Source organism: Gymnogyps californianus, chromosome 6 (assembly GCF_018139145.2).
Source record: "Gymnogyps californianus isolate 813 chromosome 6, ASM1813914v2, whole genome shotgun sequence".
Classification (NCBI taxonomy): Eukaryota; Metazoa; Chordata; class Aves; order Accipitriformes; family Cathartidae; genus Gymnogyps; species Gymnogyps californianus.
The window spans coordinates 38,659,079-38,675,612 of NC_059476.1; the positions used below are offsets into that span (position 1 = coordinate 38,659,079).

General features: G+C 49.8%; 1 protein-coding gene across 2 annotated transcripts; it reads right to left on the reverse strand.

The window, feature by feature from the left end:
• Positions 1-4,395: 4,395 nt before the first annotated feature.
• On the reverse strand, positions 4,396-15,609 carry PLA2G12B (phospholipase A2 group XIIB). Of its 2 annotated transcripts, none has more exons than XM_050898932.1 (4): positions 15,375-15,609; positions 8,902-8,978; positions 7,118-7,283; positions 4,396-4,514 (listed from the first exon to the last, which is right to left on the reverse strand). In XM_050898932.1, the coding sequence occupies exons 1-4, from the start codon at positions 15,607-15,609 to the stop codon at positions 4,396-4,398; spliced, it is 597 nt and encodes a 198-aa protein (XP_050754889.1). The 2 variants fall into 2 exon arrangements, with proteins under 2 accessions (XP_050754889.1, XP_050754888.1); XM_050898931.1 differs by having other exon boundaries at positions 8,890-8,978.
• Positions 15,610-16,534: the final 925 nt, after the last annotated feature.

The following is a 16,534-nucleotide window of genomic DNA, read 5'->3' on the forward strand; positions in this document are numbered from 1 at the left end:
CTGGTCTAGAGAGGCTGTGACTCTGACAAAGGGATTAGAGGAATGCACATTAAGTATTTACAGCAATCATTTGTAATATGGGTAGTTCTCGGGACAGGTTTGTCCCCAGTGACCATGGTGACAGGAGACGTGGCAGCATTCTTTGAGTGACTGTGTGCATTCGCAGTCTCCTGGTGGGTGAGAGCTGGCTAGGGACACAATTACTGGTGATGGTGGCGGCATCACGCTTGTCAGGAATTCCTTTGGGCCGTCAAGCTCTTTCCAAAGAAAATATAACAGATGATCAGCTCAGGCTCCCGGGCTCCTCTGGGCTTCATTCAGGAGCAGGAGCGCTGTGCGGTGAAGGATTAGAAATGTGGGGTGAAAGGAAGGAGGCACAGCAAGCAGCGAAGGACAAAGTAGGAGAGGCAGGGCTTGGAGGGTGAGAGGGGAAGGATCCGTCTCCACTGTTGGCTGTGGCACTGCAGTGCATTCATGAGGTTTTCTGCAAGAAGCTTCACAGTGTGCAGCTCTGTCCTGTGTGTTTGGAGGTGTGCTGGAAGTCCCCCTAGCCTGCGTTACCCATTTTCTACTTCAGTTAGAAGCAGCCAAATTGCTGCCAAGGCCAAAATCTGTTGCTGCTCTCAAATGGATGGGGAGTCCGTTTGAAGGGACCATTTAGAAAGGAGTCACAAATCACCTCAGCAATATTCCATATCACAGATTTATTTCTTCCGGTGAGTGAAATTCCAGCGAGGAATGGGCATTGGATGGGCTGGGAGTTTCATGATTTTTCTAAATGGCTTCATGGCTGCTTTTCCAATTTGGGAGTATGTGTGTGCACGTGTGCGTGTTAGAATAAATGAAAATGTTTCTATGATGATAAGTAGGTATAAGTGGAAAGACGCTTTTCATGTGTTATCTAACCATATGTGAAAGAAAAAGAAATGAAAAAGCCTCCTTCTTGCATTGCTGTGAGTCTCCTGGTTCTGCTGATTCATGTCTGCATTAGGACCACATGGGCAATTTCCCGCTGTCACTTCTTTGTTCAGGCAGCCCCTGCTAAATATACTTGTTTTGATAAAACAAGAGCTGGGAAATGAAATTAATTAGCTGGTGCCTTCTGGAGAGGCAACTGGTGTTTTTTTGTTTGTATGAAGGGGAGTGGTGGAGGGAGAGGTTCGTTTCCTGGCTTATTTCAGTTATTGTGCACATTATTTGGTTCTTCCTGACAAATTCGTATGAAGCAGCCTTTCTGCTCTGCAACTTTTTAGTTAAATAATCTGGAAGAGTAATGAGGAGGAAACACTGGTCTGTGTGGCCATGTGAATGGAGCAGTCTGGGAAGGTGTTCAGTTTGCCCTGCAAGCAGGATAGTAGGTCTACTATCTGCCACTGTCCTGTGGCCATTCCTCCTCTGGCGTGGAGGGGATGGCTTCTAGGCACAAACAAAACCATTTTTCAAAGTCTTTTAGCTCTCCCCAATTTACCTCTTGCTTCCATCTGTCGTCTTTGTCAGCATTACACCCTGGACATGAAATCAAAGGCCAAACTCATCTGAGAGCGAAGGGATTTGTCTGTTTAATTTAAACTGCCACACCACAGAGTGGAAGCAAAACACACTGCACAAGCAGGTACTGTGCGTGCAAGAAGGCAACATATCCGACCGGTGCTCCCGAAGGTCCGATCGGCACTGCCAACCATAGTTCAAAGTCCGAGCTGCATCAGTGCTGCCCAACGTGTGCGGTTGGTGTTCTGGCTGGTGCCACCTCATTCTCTCTTAGGATGTAAAGTGAATGTTTGAACATTGGATGTCCAGGAGTAAACACCTATTACCTGCCGTCCTAGTCCCTGCTTTTATGTCCTCAGCAGAAACACAGAGATTGCTGTTTGGGGAACCATGACTAGGAGAGGGCATGCTGGCCGAATGGGTTGAACATCAGCAAGAGCTGCAAATAATCCTGCCAATACACAAAGTCAACAGGAAGCGATCGGGTGAGCACAGTGTCATCTTCCTGTGCAGAGCAGGGTGGAAGTGAAGATCACCCAAGGTTTGTGCACTGACCTGGAGAGTCCTGTGATCAGCTGCTTCAGTGGTTGTACACCACTGGGTAGCAGGAGCGGTGCAGAAGGGAAGCCATTCTTAGTTTGGATGCAGAAGTTTTACTGTAGTTCATGCGCTGGTTTTCTCCTACACAGGATTATCTGGTGGTTTTCTTGAGTCACTGCCACCACTTGAAGGTTCAAAAGTTTCCTTGTAGAGCTGCTCACAGGGTTTTTCAGATTACCACAGCTTAACTTTGTAGTAAAAAATGTGGTTATTCAGTAGCTGCCCTGCGTGCAGCAGTCTGTAGTGTTTTGGGATGAATGGTGGTCTGAAAGCATGAAGAAATTATGATTTATATTAGTGGTGTCTCCAACGCATCAGTGTCTGGATTAGAGAGATTTTGTTCAGAACCCTTCAATTTCTCCAGTGTATATCATCATCTGCCATCAGTTGCTTGGCCTGGCTTTAATCTGGTATCACCTGAATTATAAAATGCTTTAAGACATTTGCCAGCCAATTGGGTATTGAGTGTAGACAAGGTAGATTTTTTTTTTCCTTTTAAATTTTGTCATTTAATCATAAGAGTATGCTTACATTTAAAACTGGCAACAGGCACCATTTCACCAACGAAATACAAAGTTTGGGAAGTGTCTGGAACAAGGAATGCTTCTTTCGCATCCCTAGCCAAAAATACGTGTTTCTTAGATAATCAAGATTGTCTGTCTAGCCTCATGCTCTGATGGACACACACTGTGATGAACCTTGGCAATGCGGTATTCACTCTCCAGTGGCATTAGCACAGCTAGGAAAGGATGTCATTGCATCTGATCCGTGTAAATTAAGGTTCTCCTTAATGGAAAACATCCCACTACACCTCATGCGGTCACTTCCGTTTTCCTGGTCTTAATAGCAGTGGGCTCTTATTGTTTCAGTCTGTTTGGGGCCAGATGAATGTCTCATTGCTGTTCACTGTAAAGCAAAGATGACTGGCAAGAACAGGAATACGGGGATTAAATAATTTATAGCTCCATGCATACATTTAAACACAAACTAGAAGAAAAGTAACTAAGACAGACTCTTTCCATTCTTGTTAAATCACCCTTCTGTAGCCTTAACTTTTCTGTGGCAGATGGAAGAACATAACCATAAATATGTTTGCAGAAGATGCTGAAGTATTTACGTGGCACGGCACACGCACCCAGTAGCAACTTCCTTTTGACAAGAAACACAGATGAAAGCTGTCTGCAAATGTTGTATGTAGATGAAATTCCATATACCACTTTCAATTCTAATTTTGCATGCAATAAAAGCTCCCGATAGCAGATGGAAGTATTAACCACATTTTAGAAAGAATGCCGTCTGAGGCTGCTGATTGCTCTTCAGCTGGCAGCGTCTCTGCCCCACAGAGGTAGCGTGTACGCCCTGCCACCTGACAGATAAGCCTCCAGGATTTTGAATATCTCATCCAAGGCAACTGTGAGTCTCCTGTTTCCCTTGTGCAAAAGATGGAGGTGGATATCCGGCCATTTTGTATAAAAAGGGATCCTAAGGGAAAAGCTTTGTTAAATGATATAGGAGGAAAATAATTAAATAGATCTGGATGACATTGCAAAAGAAAAGCAGCTTCCTCTCCTGAGACTGTGATTTCACATGTCAGACGTGATGGGCTTTGGTCCCCTTCTGCCCAAATATGAATTGTGCCTGTATCACAAACACTTAAAGTCCTTCTCATGCTTACCAAATCCTTGAATGTTTTAAATCGTTTTAGGATCCACCAAGTATTTAAATAAGCAGCGTTGTCAGGGTGTGTAATGATAGGATGGAAAATGTCAGGGATGGGTGTGAGCAACGTACTGAAAGCAAATTACCCCTCTTCTTCGGTCTGTCACCAGTGGTGGAAAAATGTAAATAGTGTGTCCATGGACTGGGATTTTCAGGGGCTGCAGAAACCTAATGCCTCGCACTGCAAATTAGAGAGTTAAGGGGTAGGGGGAGCTAATACACATGTGTCTAAGGCAAACAAACAAGTAAAGCCCCTTGTTTATAACCAGCACTGCATCTTGCTTGCCTCTCCTGATCAGTCTGTAGAGAAAATTGGCATCGGATCATTCAGGCTGATGGACTTGGAAAGGAGTAGGACTGTTGAACTGCATCTGTGGTGGACAGCAAGCGTCACTGCCCTATATTCACAAGCTGTCTTCCCCTTTCACAGCCCTCTGCCCAAAAGCTGTAGTTGATGTGTTTTGCTTGGCCCAGGTCCCCCCATCCCGTGCTAGGCCAGAGGGCTGATAGAAATCACTGTGCTGAAGTGCAGTATCAGAGAGGGGACGCTTGGCAGCAGGCTCATGGAGGCCGGGCATCTGCTCTTCCTCACAATTCATCTCGTTCTTCCTCGTTGCAAATGCAGGCACTCCTTTGGCTGTTCATGAAGGGCCGGCAGCCCAGGGTCCAGACAGCATTGAACACTGTGTCTGCGATGGATTCACAAGCTGAAGAGAAGAAAAAGATCAGGCAGGTAAGTAACAGGCACTCCGGGACGTCTGAGGGCTGGGTGGAAGCACCTCAGCCTGAGCCCTGCACTGAGTTGTGTGGTATTTGCAGTTGGAAGCGTGGGTTGTCATTTTCTCTCTGGGTATTGCATTTTTAGAAATCCAGAGGTTCCCTTCTGTTGAACTGGGGGCTCTTGTCTCCCTAGGGTGGCACCAATCTGGCACTAACTTCTCTCCCCCCTAATCCCCCTTCCTTTCTTGCCTCTGTCCGGCTTTTCTGGTTGATGGATCATTTGGGGCCCTGCAAATAGCACTGTTTACCAAGCAGATTTCCCAGAAGACCTCCACAGTACTGTCTTTCCTGACTCCCTCTCCCCTCAGTTTTGTCTATAGCCACTACTAACCAACCTTTTCTGCTTTTGGGAGTTACAATGCCAGCTGCCAGCCAGCATGAAAAATCCTACTGCGGTTGCAACAGCAGAACTATTGATACAGTCTGCCTGACTACTAGCCCCTCCTCTTCCCAAAAAACAAGCCCAAAACTGCTTGTCAATAAATAAATAGGTTAATATCAGGTCTTTTAGGGTTTACCCACTGGCGCTAACATTGATTGCTGTATGTGTAATAGATTTGAGAAAGCCCTGCCTTTGGGATTGTCTCCTCCTGTCTCAGCCTCTCCGAGCACCTTGCTGTGCTCCTGCTGCTTTAGGAGTCTCCTTGGTTGGAGAGGCTGCAGCGAGTCAGTGGCAAAACCAAGGCTTTGCTTAACTGGCACTGCTGCAGCTGGGATGTTTGTGCCCACATGAAGGGAGTGCAGCTGTGCTTCCCTGCCTGCTTTCTCTGAACTCCTGGTGACTCAGTGGAAAGGATCCTAGATAAGAGCTGGGATAGCGGCGGAGGAGGACTGTGTGACAGGAGCTGCTCAGAGCAGCCCTGCGGACAGGGAGCGGCAGGTATAGAGCACAAGGCAAGAGGAGGCAGAGCAAGGGGAGGAGAGGACGGCTCAGAGGTTCATTCGCGTTAGCAACTACCTGCGCCTCCTGCAGCAACCAGGACAGAGATGCTGGAGGAATCTAGTCCTACTTGACTATAGGCAGAGGTGGCTTGGTTCAGCCACGGAGTGTGGGGTCTGCTCCACCTTAACTCCCTAGGATCTATCTGTTTGCTTCACTGCTGCAGACAGAAAGGAAAAAGGAGGGATCTGAAAAACTGGTAGGGGAAAATCTGAAGAGATAGGAAGAGGTTGGCTGCACGAGGACCTGTAGACAAGGGTGACCATGAAAGATTGGCTGTACTTGGCCTGTAGCGCTTACATCTCAGTCCACATCCTTGTTTTCTCTTGCTGGCCTGGACACTCTTTCCAAACATTTATCTGTGACGAGGTAGAAAGCCATCTGCACTAGTACTGGTGTCATGCAGACTTGTCCGTGTGTCCTAATCAGGCTGCACCTTTGGAAAACGAATGTGTATTTAACTGTGCCTTACAGCAGGGTATCAGCAGCGGGGATGAACCCAGAGGGGCTGGCTGCGATTAGCTGCGAGAAACTCAGCAGCACCACCAGTTTTATTTGGCTTTGGGAATGGGCTGTTCTCAAGGGCTCTGCCAGTTTTTCAGACATGAGCTCCTGTAAATATCTTCAACTGTTTCAGTGTCACCTACGGCTGGAAGGTCTTATCTCTGCCTGTCCTCCGTTACTGCCACACAGCCCTTCTGCAAGAGATGGATACCTGCCTTACAGAGGGTGGGGACGCTCTGAAATGGCCTCAGGAGGAGCAGCCTGGGGGAGGCTTTCCTGCCATGGCTGGCTTCTGGTAGCTGGCTGGCTTCTGGTAGCGGTGGGGAAGATGTTTCCCCCTCCTCATACAGTGCAGAGGTGCTTGATGTTGGCACAGAGGATCGAGAGGCAGGCTTGGGCTATCACATGTGTAACCTTCACAGAGGTTACCAAATGCAGCATTTACCAAAAAGCTCTTCTCAAACTTCCAGACTGAGGCTTTTAAAATTAGGCAAAATGGCTCTTGAGCTGCTGACACATCACTAGAACTTTGTTAGCACGGGGGCTTCTGAGCAATCCAGATCTCCCCACAATGGTTCAGCCACCACCCGCGCTGTGGTGTGTCCCTGGTGCTATCGTCATCTCTTATCTGTGAACCAGATCCCGGAAAGTCCCTGTCCTTGGCTCTCCCAGTTTGTTGGCCCTTTTGCCACGTACAGGTTTCAGTGTGTTGCTTACTGGGTCTGGAAGGCTTTTTGGTCTCCTGTGAAGGTGTTTGAACTCTCAGGGAGGGCATCCAAGGGTTGAAGGAATTGCTTCTAGGGTTTTTTTGGTTTTTTGGTTTTTTTTCTTTCCACATGTGTTTTGTAATGTTTTCTGAATGTAAATAATTTTAGGTCTCCAGTCTTGGGACAGAAGTGTGCATGGAGGGGCAGATCTAAGTGTTCTCACTCATCTCTGCCCCATCTGTGACAAGCACAGGACAGATGTGCTGCTCCCTACTGCAGATTTTTGCTTCTTTTGGCGAGGAAAGGGCTCCCTGCCCACACCCTCTCCTCCCTGCCATTGCTTGTTCCCTCCACAGGAGACGCGAGCCAGGAAGCCTACCTTCCACCTTGGAGACGAAGCCGAGGCTGCGCTTGAGGTCGGAGCAGATGGAGTGGAGGCACCAGCGGAACTTGGCATCGCAGCGGTATTTGTTGGCCCCGCAGGTGTCGTAACAAATGTCCAGCTGGTTACAGCACTTGGTCATGGCAGGAATGCCCAAATCTAGCTGGGGAAGGAGAGAAAAGAAGTGTCCCTTGGCTGCGTCATGGCCTCAGACTCAAACAGCTGCAACTGGGTGAGGTGTTGCAGAGCCCAGCTGGCTCCTTTTCCAGAAGCTACCCTCAATGGCTGGGGCAGCAGGAGGGAACACATCCTTCTCCCTCACCATCTAAAGAAAGTGGCGACAGTAGTGCAGGTCCAATACAGGGTAGACAACATTCCCTTCTCTCCTCTCTGTTGTGGGGGATTAACCTCTGGCAGAGGGGTGGGAAACAGCCCCTCCACGACCATTTGCTAGTTCTCATTTGTCAGAGCTCACTGGAGAGCTTCCTGTCCTTGCCAGCAGCGGCAAAGGCCCCTTTTCTCTTTCCTCCTTTTCCCACAACCTGACAAGTCCTGCTTCTTGGCCTAATAAATCTGCTATAAGTGTTATTAATGCCTTATTTCTCAGAGATGCACTTGTGAGGCCAAGGACAAATACAGCTTGGTCAGGGGAGTTCTACTCGCTTGGAGATAAACAGCAAGCTTAGCTAATAACCATGGGGGTGATGGGCAAGAAGGCCTGTCTCCTGGAGAGACTGGACTCATTAGCTTGTTATAAATTCTTCTTCTTTTTGGTCTTCCTCATGTAATATTTAGGAGATGAATTGTTTCTTCATTGCACTCAACGCTCATGACTGCCTGCATAAGGAGGAGGTACCACAGAAATGCCCACAAGGTTTGCAATGAAATGTAGTTTAAGGAACTAATCTAACGTGAAAAATGGACTGTAAAGAGAGGGTTTTTCAGAGCAGGAATCTGCCTAATTGCTGCAGACTTCATGGGCAGCAGTAATGCATGAGCTAAATAGTAATTCCTGCTCTTAGAGCCTCCTGGGAGTGCTTTTCCTGGCGATTCCAATATGATTTCATTAATTGCCTTTAAAATACCAAGTGGGTGCAGTATTAAAGCCCGCAGGTTTATTTCAGTGCTCCGCAGAGGCAAAAAGCATGGGAGGGGACACAGGGCCATGTGTGGAGAATGCATTCAGGTATTACTGTTTGCACATTATGCTATGTCACTGAGCTGCCCGGCGTTGAACGTGTTCCCTGTCCTGTCACAAGGGCACGGGATTGTTCAGGGTCTTGATAAACATACGTTTCTCCGCACTGGTGCTCTGCTTGGCCAGGTACCCCCTTTTCTTCTTCTAGTGCTAACCTGCCCAAGAAACTTTCTCTTTTGGTACCTACCGAGACAAGCAGAGCAATGGGCCAGTCCTTCGTAAATGTAACTCCCGTCTACGTGATTCCTGTTTCACTGCCACCAGCAGTTGAGATCTTAATGCCTCCGTGACTGACAGTAAGTTAGGTAGCGCTCAGACTGACATGTTTGCCTTGCTTGCCGTTGGCAGGCAACCATGTCTTCTGGCAGTCCCAGGCAGATAGTTTGTCCCCTAACACCCACATAAGTGATATTTCTTCCCTTTTCCAGAGCTCTGGCTTCAGCTGCGAAGAGAAGCCATCACACAGTCGCTGCATAGCACAGCTAAGCCTTTTCCCTCCCCAATATTATTAGCTGGTTACTGTGATTAGAGAATTGCATCATTGGAGAATGGTGGGTGTGGCAGTACATACACTTTCGGGTACCTTGAGCCCCAGAAAATAGGAGCTACAGCCGTTGGGTTCTTGGGGTTTGTAGTGAGGTCGCGGCATTGGAGCCTTCCCTGAGAAAGAAAGGAAAAATGTTAGGAAAGTCGGTCTTCCCAAGAGTAGCACCAAAAAGCAAGGAGTGTCAGGCAGCTCCCCTCCGGTCTGCATCCCCAAATGCTTCATTCTCCTCCCGGAGATGCAGAGAGCGAAGGATAGGTACTAGAGCTGGCTGAGACACTGGCCCTGCTCTCAGATCAGTTCTGTCGAGGCTCTAGAGCCTGACTTGGCTCATACCTCCTCTGGCATGGCCAGCACTGTGTGGTATGTGAACTGGCTTCCCAGCATTTCTCAGATGTTTAAACTGGTCTGAGTCCAGTCCCTAGGTCTGGGACTCTCCCCAGCTCTTACAAATGGGCAAGTCTCTCTTTGCAGCGTGGGGTTTTGTGGTTGAGCAGCCCTCCATGCTAGAGCTACTGCCTCAGACCTCCCAAATCTCCTAGGAGCTTTTTCACGTGTTTCCTGAGAACTCTGCACAGCTGGGATCGCCCAGATGTGTTTTTAGCTCCTCCAAGAAACTACTAGCTAAACTACTAGTTTAGCAAGGGGATTTCTTTCCATCCTCAGCTCACTCTCAGAGTGTTAGTGAGCTGTGGATCTCTGCGAAATTGTGCTAGACCTTGCATGTCTGATCTTGCTCTGAGTTGTCTTGGTCCATTTTCTGCATGTGGTGATGCACTGCCCGTTTTGCAGATAGTTGCTATCCCTTTATCTCTGCCTTCCCTTAGTGTGCTTCTTAATATGCATAGAGGAGCAAGAATTTCCTCCGTGAATAATTATTTACCCAATGTAGATTTAATGATTTACCCAATGTCCAGCAGACAGTCAGCTAACAGAAGCTTCAGCAGCCATTTAATCTGTTTGACTTTGCTTTGAAGGTGTGCAAGCCCTCCTGTCTGCCTGCCAGCCCATCCCGGGGCTTTGTGTATGGCTGACAGAGCGCTCTGGGTGTGAGGGGTGAGCGCCCGGGGTTGGGGTGGAAACTGTCCATGTGGAAAGGAGGTTTGTCTATTCCCTGCCCTGTCTCATCCTCTTTCTCTCATCCCTACTTCAACCCCCATCTCCATCTAACCTAACGTCTCCTGTTTGGGGAGGACGAGTTGCCAGGCTGCTTGTGTGCCTTGACCCCCCTGTGCGAGGAGCTTGTTTAAAGGTGGGAGAGGATTCTCCCCTGGAGAAGTTGTGGAGACCGCCCCTCATGGAGTCAGGTTTCTCTGTACTGTCCCTTGATGTGTGTTCAGTCCTTGTTCTGTTTCTGTCCCAGCTGAGTTTATAAAAGGGAGATCTCGAATGCAGAGTGAGGTGTTAAAACAAGACATCTGAACCCTGCTCTGGGAAAACTTTGTAAGCTGTGTGAATGCTCCAACAAAAACATGTGTGAGCTGAGCCTTCTGGAAGTCCATCACCTCTAGGGTGAAGTTTCTGCTTCCCTGAGCACCGCTAGAGAATTTATATAGACGTAAAATAGATCTAATTTAGCCCTTCAGGCAGGGTTGGGTTCTTTCAAACTCCATTTCCACTGTTATCTTCTTGTCAGCACTGATAATCATTTAAGACGCTTTCACCTTTTTTCTGTCAAGGTACCTAAAATGCCAGTGTTTAATATAGCCATAAATCTACTGTGTTCTTGAGAAGACCTCACAGCCCAATGCCTCAAAAGGTCTTACGTAGGAATGTTCCCAGCGCCTTCTAAATTAAAAATTGCCAGAGCGGTTTTGTTTAAACAACAGATTTCCAACAAATAAACAACAAACTGAAATCCTGCCCAGCTGTGAGACACCAATAGCCAATTTTCTCCAGCCCTACAGAAGTGCAGTATGCACCAAGGATTTAGCTGTCTGCAAGCCAAGATAAAGCTCTCTAGTTGACATTACCAGCTGGTGGTGGCGTTTGTGTGGGAAGGTATTTCCCAGTACAGCAGTTACTACTGTGCTTCTACCTTTTTGGCCCCTTTTGAATAGGTCAGATCTGCTTCATGCTCCAGATGTAATTTTCTAGTGCAGAAAGCATTGTTATTTTGAGCAGGTAGAGCTGAGTTAACAGTAGAAAAAGAGCACAAATCAGTTGGTTGCAGCACACTATCATTAAAGGATTATCTTCGCACCAAAACATAACTCAAGTCCGTTGAGGTATGCTGACGCAAGGTAACTTCTGAGTTCACGACACATTGCACATTACACTATTTTGGGGGTTATGCTATAGAGAGAAGGAATTATGTCTATATACGGGCTGAATGTATAACCCAAGGCTCCCAAGCAATATAATGAGAGGAGGGCTGCACGCAGGTCTCGATGCAATTCACAGCCTCGTTGGTCCTTTGGAAGGGGATGAGAATTGGGACTCAGAATTCAAATGTTCCTGAACTGAGGTAGGAGGCAGAGGGAATTTCGCAATCCAAGGTGAATTTTGCATGATGGGGTCAAATTTTAATGACTTGCTTGTAATAGTGACGATAAGTTATGTTCCTGCGGCACGTTGTCAATTAATAGGATAAGGCGGCAAGTCAGAGTAGGAGTGAGACTGGGGATATGGAGATAACTGTGTTTCCAGAGGAAACCTTCCATTAAGCTGAAGCTACAGCTATTATAATGTCTTAGAAAGTTGTCCTGAGGAAAAAAAATCTCACATGAGAATTGTGGTGATCAACAAAACATTGAACTGCCTTCAAGATGAGCCCTTGTAGGAAACCTGCCCCCCCTCCTCTCTGAAAAACAAAGCTTAATCATTTCTAAAGTGCCCCTTTATGAACTCTTTCTCAGCTAGATAAAGTCCAAGACACCACAATTAACGTCTCTCCCACATCTTGTTTTCTAGCTAACAGGAAAACAAAAGCAAAGCAGAAATAATAGGCGTTCCTGACTCTCCATGAGCATCGACTCAGTGCTCTTGTTATCATTTATTGCTTGCCCATCCTTATAGGCACGTCTGTGGCAGGGGAAGGGACTTGGTGGGTCACACTGGCTGTTTTGCTAGCAGTGTTTCACCAGGGACCCGTTGTGGTCGGTCTGCTTGCTGCAGGGCATCGCTGGGGAGAGATACCAGAAGACAGCTGCAAGCACAGCAGGACCTGCACAGCAGCACGCTGAAGAGCGATGCTGATGTGTAGAAGCACAGCATTGCTGAGGAAGCCTGTTCTTTGGAATAAAGATATATGTCAGGGCACTGCCTTGTTGGCACGGCCTTAGAGGAGAACTGAAGTTGAGTTTCTAATGGGAAGCGAGTTTCCCTGATGCATTTTAATATCTCCAGGCTGTTGTAGCTATGCCAAGAGACTGGAAAACAGCCAGCTGGCTAGAACAGCTTCGGGCCATGCAGGAGGTCTCGGACACTGCAGTACTGGTACACTGGCAGGGGGAAGTGAATGTATTTCTGGGTGAATAGATGGTCTTGGGGCTCCTTGCTGTTTTGAGTGGTCCATTGTTATTTCTCTGCCCCAGGCAAGCAGGCTTTGAGCAGACATTGCCCGTACTTGTACTTACCACAGCCTTTTAGCGCTGTGTTGGAGAGCCTGACTTTTGAAGGCTCTTTTCCCGCAGCCTGGATGTGCCTCCTCATCTTAAGTCCCTCAGGACCAAATGCTGCACAAAACATTAAAGTCCTGCCTGGCCAGACAGCTGAAGGTAGCTATCAAGGGATTTACTCCAGTTCAGGCTGTTTCCCCCACCCCTCCCAAGGTGCCCAGAGAGATTTTGTAAGGAGGAGGAGGTATTTGCCAGCAAATGCCAGTGTAACCTTAATGTCCTGATTTAAGGGAGTAATCCATCAAGTTGTTTGCTTTTCAGACCTCACTAGCTGCTGAAAAATCAAGAGGAGAGTCTTACAGCCAGAACAGCCAAGTGCTACGTGCTCAGCTGAAGATGGATGTGGCAATCACAGGTGAGTCCTGACCTCTATCGTGGCAAAATAAGCTATTATCGGTGTCTCTTGGCTGAAATGAAAGAAAGTAGAAGGCATAATTTTTCCTTTGTGCCTGGGGAAAAAGCAGTCAGGCCCTGATTCAGCAGGAAGATGGTAAAGATGGTTTGTGTTCATTCTTCTGGGCACAGACTGGTTTGGGATCATCCCTGCATCCCCTCCACTTGCAGTTTGCAATGTCTGTGCCAGAGACCAGCACGGACCAATGGTCCTGGAAGTGTCCAGCAAGACCCTTGGAGGCGGGCGGGTGGGCAGCATTTCAATAGTTTCCTCCTTCAGCCAGTAATTAATGAGTTGTTCAGCAGAGGATGAGAACAGGGCTAACGATGTGCTTGTTTGTTTTCCTTTCGAGGTAAAACATTTCTCCAGCAAGACTCAGGATGCTCCCAGGGAGCAGGCAGGCGTTTGCGCCGCTCTGTGGAGATGCTCTTCCCCCTGCCCAAGAGCGCAGGGCCAGGGCAGCGGGGACAGGGGCAGGGAGAGCCCTAGCCTCGGGATGTGCCCAAGAGCGATGACTTCTTCAGGACTTGGTGAGTCCTGAGACTCTCTGAAACGAGCTCCCAATATCAGCCTTCCCAAACCTTGCCTCAGGCACGCTGCAGTCTCAGCCACGTTATGCCCACTACCAGGGTTTTCAGTCACTACGTTAAGAAGGGTAAGTCCCTTTCTGCTCTGAATTTGGAGCGTAGTGTGGACCTAAAGGGAGGCTGTCACACACAGCGTGGGGCTGCCACACTGTGGGCCTGGGGACGGGCTGCCTGATGGGCAAACGGCCTCATCCTGTGTGCTGGGGCGATGCTGTCGTGTGCATGGGGGTCTCCTCCTCCAGACACTGTACCCCCAGGGTGCACACTGCCACCAATGGGCCTCACAGAGCAGCCGTGGCCCACCTGAGCTGCTGCAGAGAGGCAGCCCTAGCCAGGGAGTGCCATGGGGCCCCGGGCTGAGGGATCAGGGCCACTGTGGGGCTGAGGTGATGGGCTGAGATGCCTGACTCCCTGCAGGTCTGTGGGGCTGAGGTGCCTGGCTTGCTGCTCCCTGTTTGCTGTTCGCATGGGGCCTGGGGAGCAGAGCTAGCAGGAGCGGGAGGACAGATATATACACATTATTTAAAAACAAAACAAAAAAAACTAACAAATTTAAGGCTGATTTTAAACTCTCCTTGTGGCCCCACTTTGGCTAAAGGTGGCCCATCTGCCCTCTCGCCCTGACAGGGAGCCGGGGTCCCAGCCCTGCAGCATCTGTTTCTCCCGGCACCCTCGCTGCTGGCCTGGCAGGGGCGGGAGGTGCTTCCCTCCAGCCGCGTGTGGGGGGGAGCGTTACGGACAACCCTGCGCAGGCTGGAGAGGTGCAGCGTGCAGCCCGCGTTCTGGAAGAAATGGGGTGCATACAGACTGAAACTGAGTCGGTGGGATCTCTCCAAAGTATGGAGTCTGTGTCTGTGAAAACCAATGCTCAGGGAAGGAGAGGGGTTGAAATCGCCTCTGTGCTCACAAGCGTCTTGCCCTGGCGGTCACTAGGGACGTGGGATGAAGCTGGGGGGAAAAGGGCTGACGGGCAGTTGTGGATGGGCAGGCTGAGGTGACAGAGGACAATTATTGCTGTGGGGAGAGTTGCGGGAGGCTGGGGAGAGGACACAGTCTGTAGGGAACCTCCTTGCTGTTCCCAAACAGGTTGTTTCAGCAGGTACCCTGCTGGTGGCTGGTGCTGCCTGTGCCCCACAGCCAGCCCAGCGCCCCACAAACCTGCACCATAGGGGCCTGCCCCACTGCACCTCTACACGCCCAGTCTCCTGCCCTGCCTGTGCTCCTCCTGCCCTGCTCTCCCTGAGATGTCACCTCCTTCATCCTGCCCCCTGGACAAACCAAACTCTTCCTTTTTGGTAAATCACTCTAAAGTCCAAGGCGAGCGGCAGCTGCCTCATTCCGCCTTGAGTACTAAAGGTTCCTCCATGGTGACATCAGGTCTCGTTTACCTTCCTGTTATCTCCCCTCCTCCAGCCCACATTATTAGCCAACTCGCAACTGCTGAATAATGACACTCCGAAGGTTGCTGAGATTAGGGCTGCTGGCAATACTAACAACCCCTTCTGAGCGAGGTCTGCATGGGCTGCTCGTCCTCCCCTCCGGGGCCTCGCTGCCCACCCTGGTCCTTCTCTCCAGGGGTCCAGGCAGCTGGGCAGCCTGGTGTTACCTATATGCCCTTCCCATAAAACCTGTGTCCTCTCCTCTTGTCCCCTTGCACACAGCACAGTGGCTTCAAGATCAGGCTGTTCTTGGTGAGAGGGAAAGATGAGGGTTCAGTGTCCCTGTGCTGGCACTAGCAGAGAAGTTGTGGCTCTCTGCAGTGACTTTTCTGTGCCGAGCATAGCAGGGGTCAGGTCATGGATAGGAGCCGGTTGTGGTCTCGGGGAAGGAGAGCGCTGTGCATTTCTGCATGAGAGGGAAAGAGGGGAAAGGGCAAGGAGAGAGGAGCTAGCAAGAGTGAGGTTCACGTACCGTATCGACATCTGTACTGACACACGCCGTTTTTTCCCCCAAGCAGTTCCAAGAAGGAGTCGAAGTAGCTGTTAACTGTTTCGAAGCTGTCCCGGATGGCCCCGATGCCCCACTCTGAATAGGATGAGTCTGCTTTGGGAGCTTGGTGGACGGTGTTCTCCTGTCTTGTTTCCTCGGTGCATTGCCCTAAGCCCAGGGTCAGGCACAGAACCGCTGCCTCAAAAAGCAGCCGCATGCTGTAGTCCAGATCCAGGCCCCGGAGCCCTCGTCCAGGCAGATGTGCAGGCAGGGAGGAGTGGGAGCGAGCTGTTGTGCGTAGGAGGCAGGTAAGCACGCCTCTCCCCTGGACTTTAAACGCTGCCGAGGGAGCCGGCATGAGGTCGCCACAGAGTGCAAAGTGCACCACGGAGATTTGGACCAAGTTCGTCTCGCAGAGGAACACCGGGGTTTGAGTTTGCACAATCCCGCTGGAAAAGGCTCAGCCCCTGCGGCACCAGGGCTTCAGCTTCCCCAAAAGGGGACCGCTCCTGGGGTGCTGAGCGGGCTCTGTCTGCCCAGGTTGTGTGGCACACGGGACACCCTCCGCCTGCCCCACCGAGGCACTGCATGGGCTGCCCCACTCTCTCCCCAGCCTGTTGGGAGACGAAATTGTCCAAAATTGCTGCTGCTCAGGCAATGGGAGTAATAGATAGCACCCCTCGCCTTTTTCCTAGGCCTCCTGGGCACATAATGGGGTGGGACGAGACATCCACCCAGCCTAGCTGCTGTGGGGGATTGCTCCTAGCAAAACCTGCGGGGCCGCAGGGCTGACACGCTTGTCGTGTGAACAGGCTTTCCGTGCCTGCACGCCCAGAACAGGCTGCCTTGCAGGAGCACGCCCAGGACAGAAAAGGGTGGCAGAGCGCGCCATGTCCTGCTCTGCTCTGGCTAGAGGGTGCCGTTGGGCCTCGTAGGGGTTGATCCAGCAGCGAGGAGTAGTTTGGGTTTAGAAACACTGCATTCAGGGCAATCCCTTGGCATGTCCCCTCCAATTATAGGATCAATGATGAGTATTTGCCTTTGATGGGACTCCTGAAGGCTGATGTTAGATGGCTGGTTGTTAGGGCTTTTGCGGAATGCCAGCATTCCTGAATTAAACGTGTAGCATAGGTGGCCCAGAG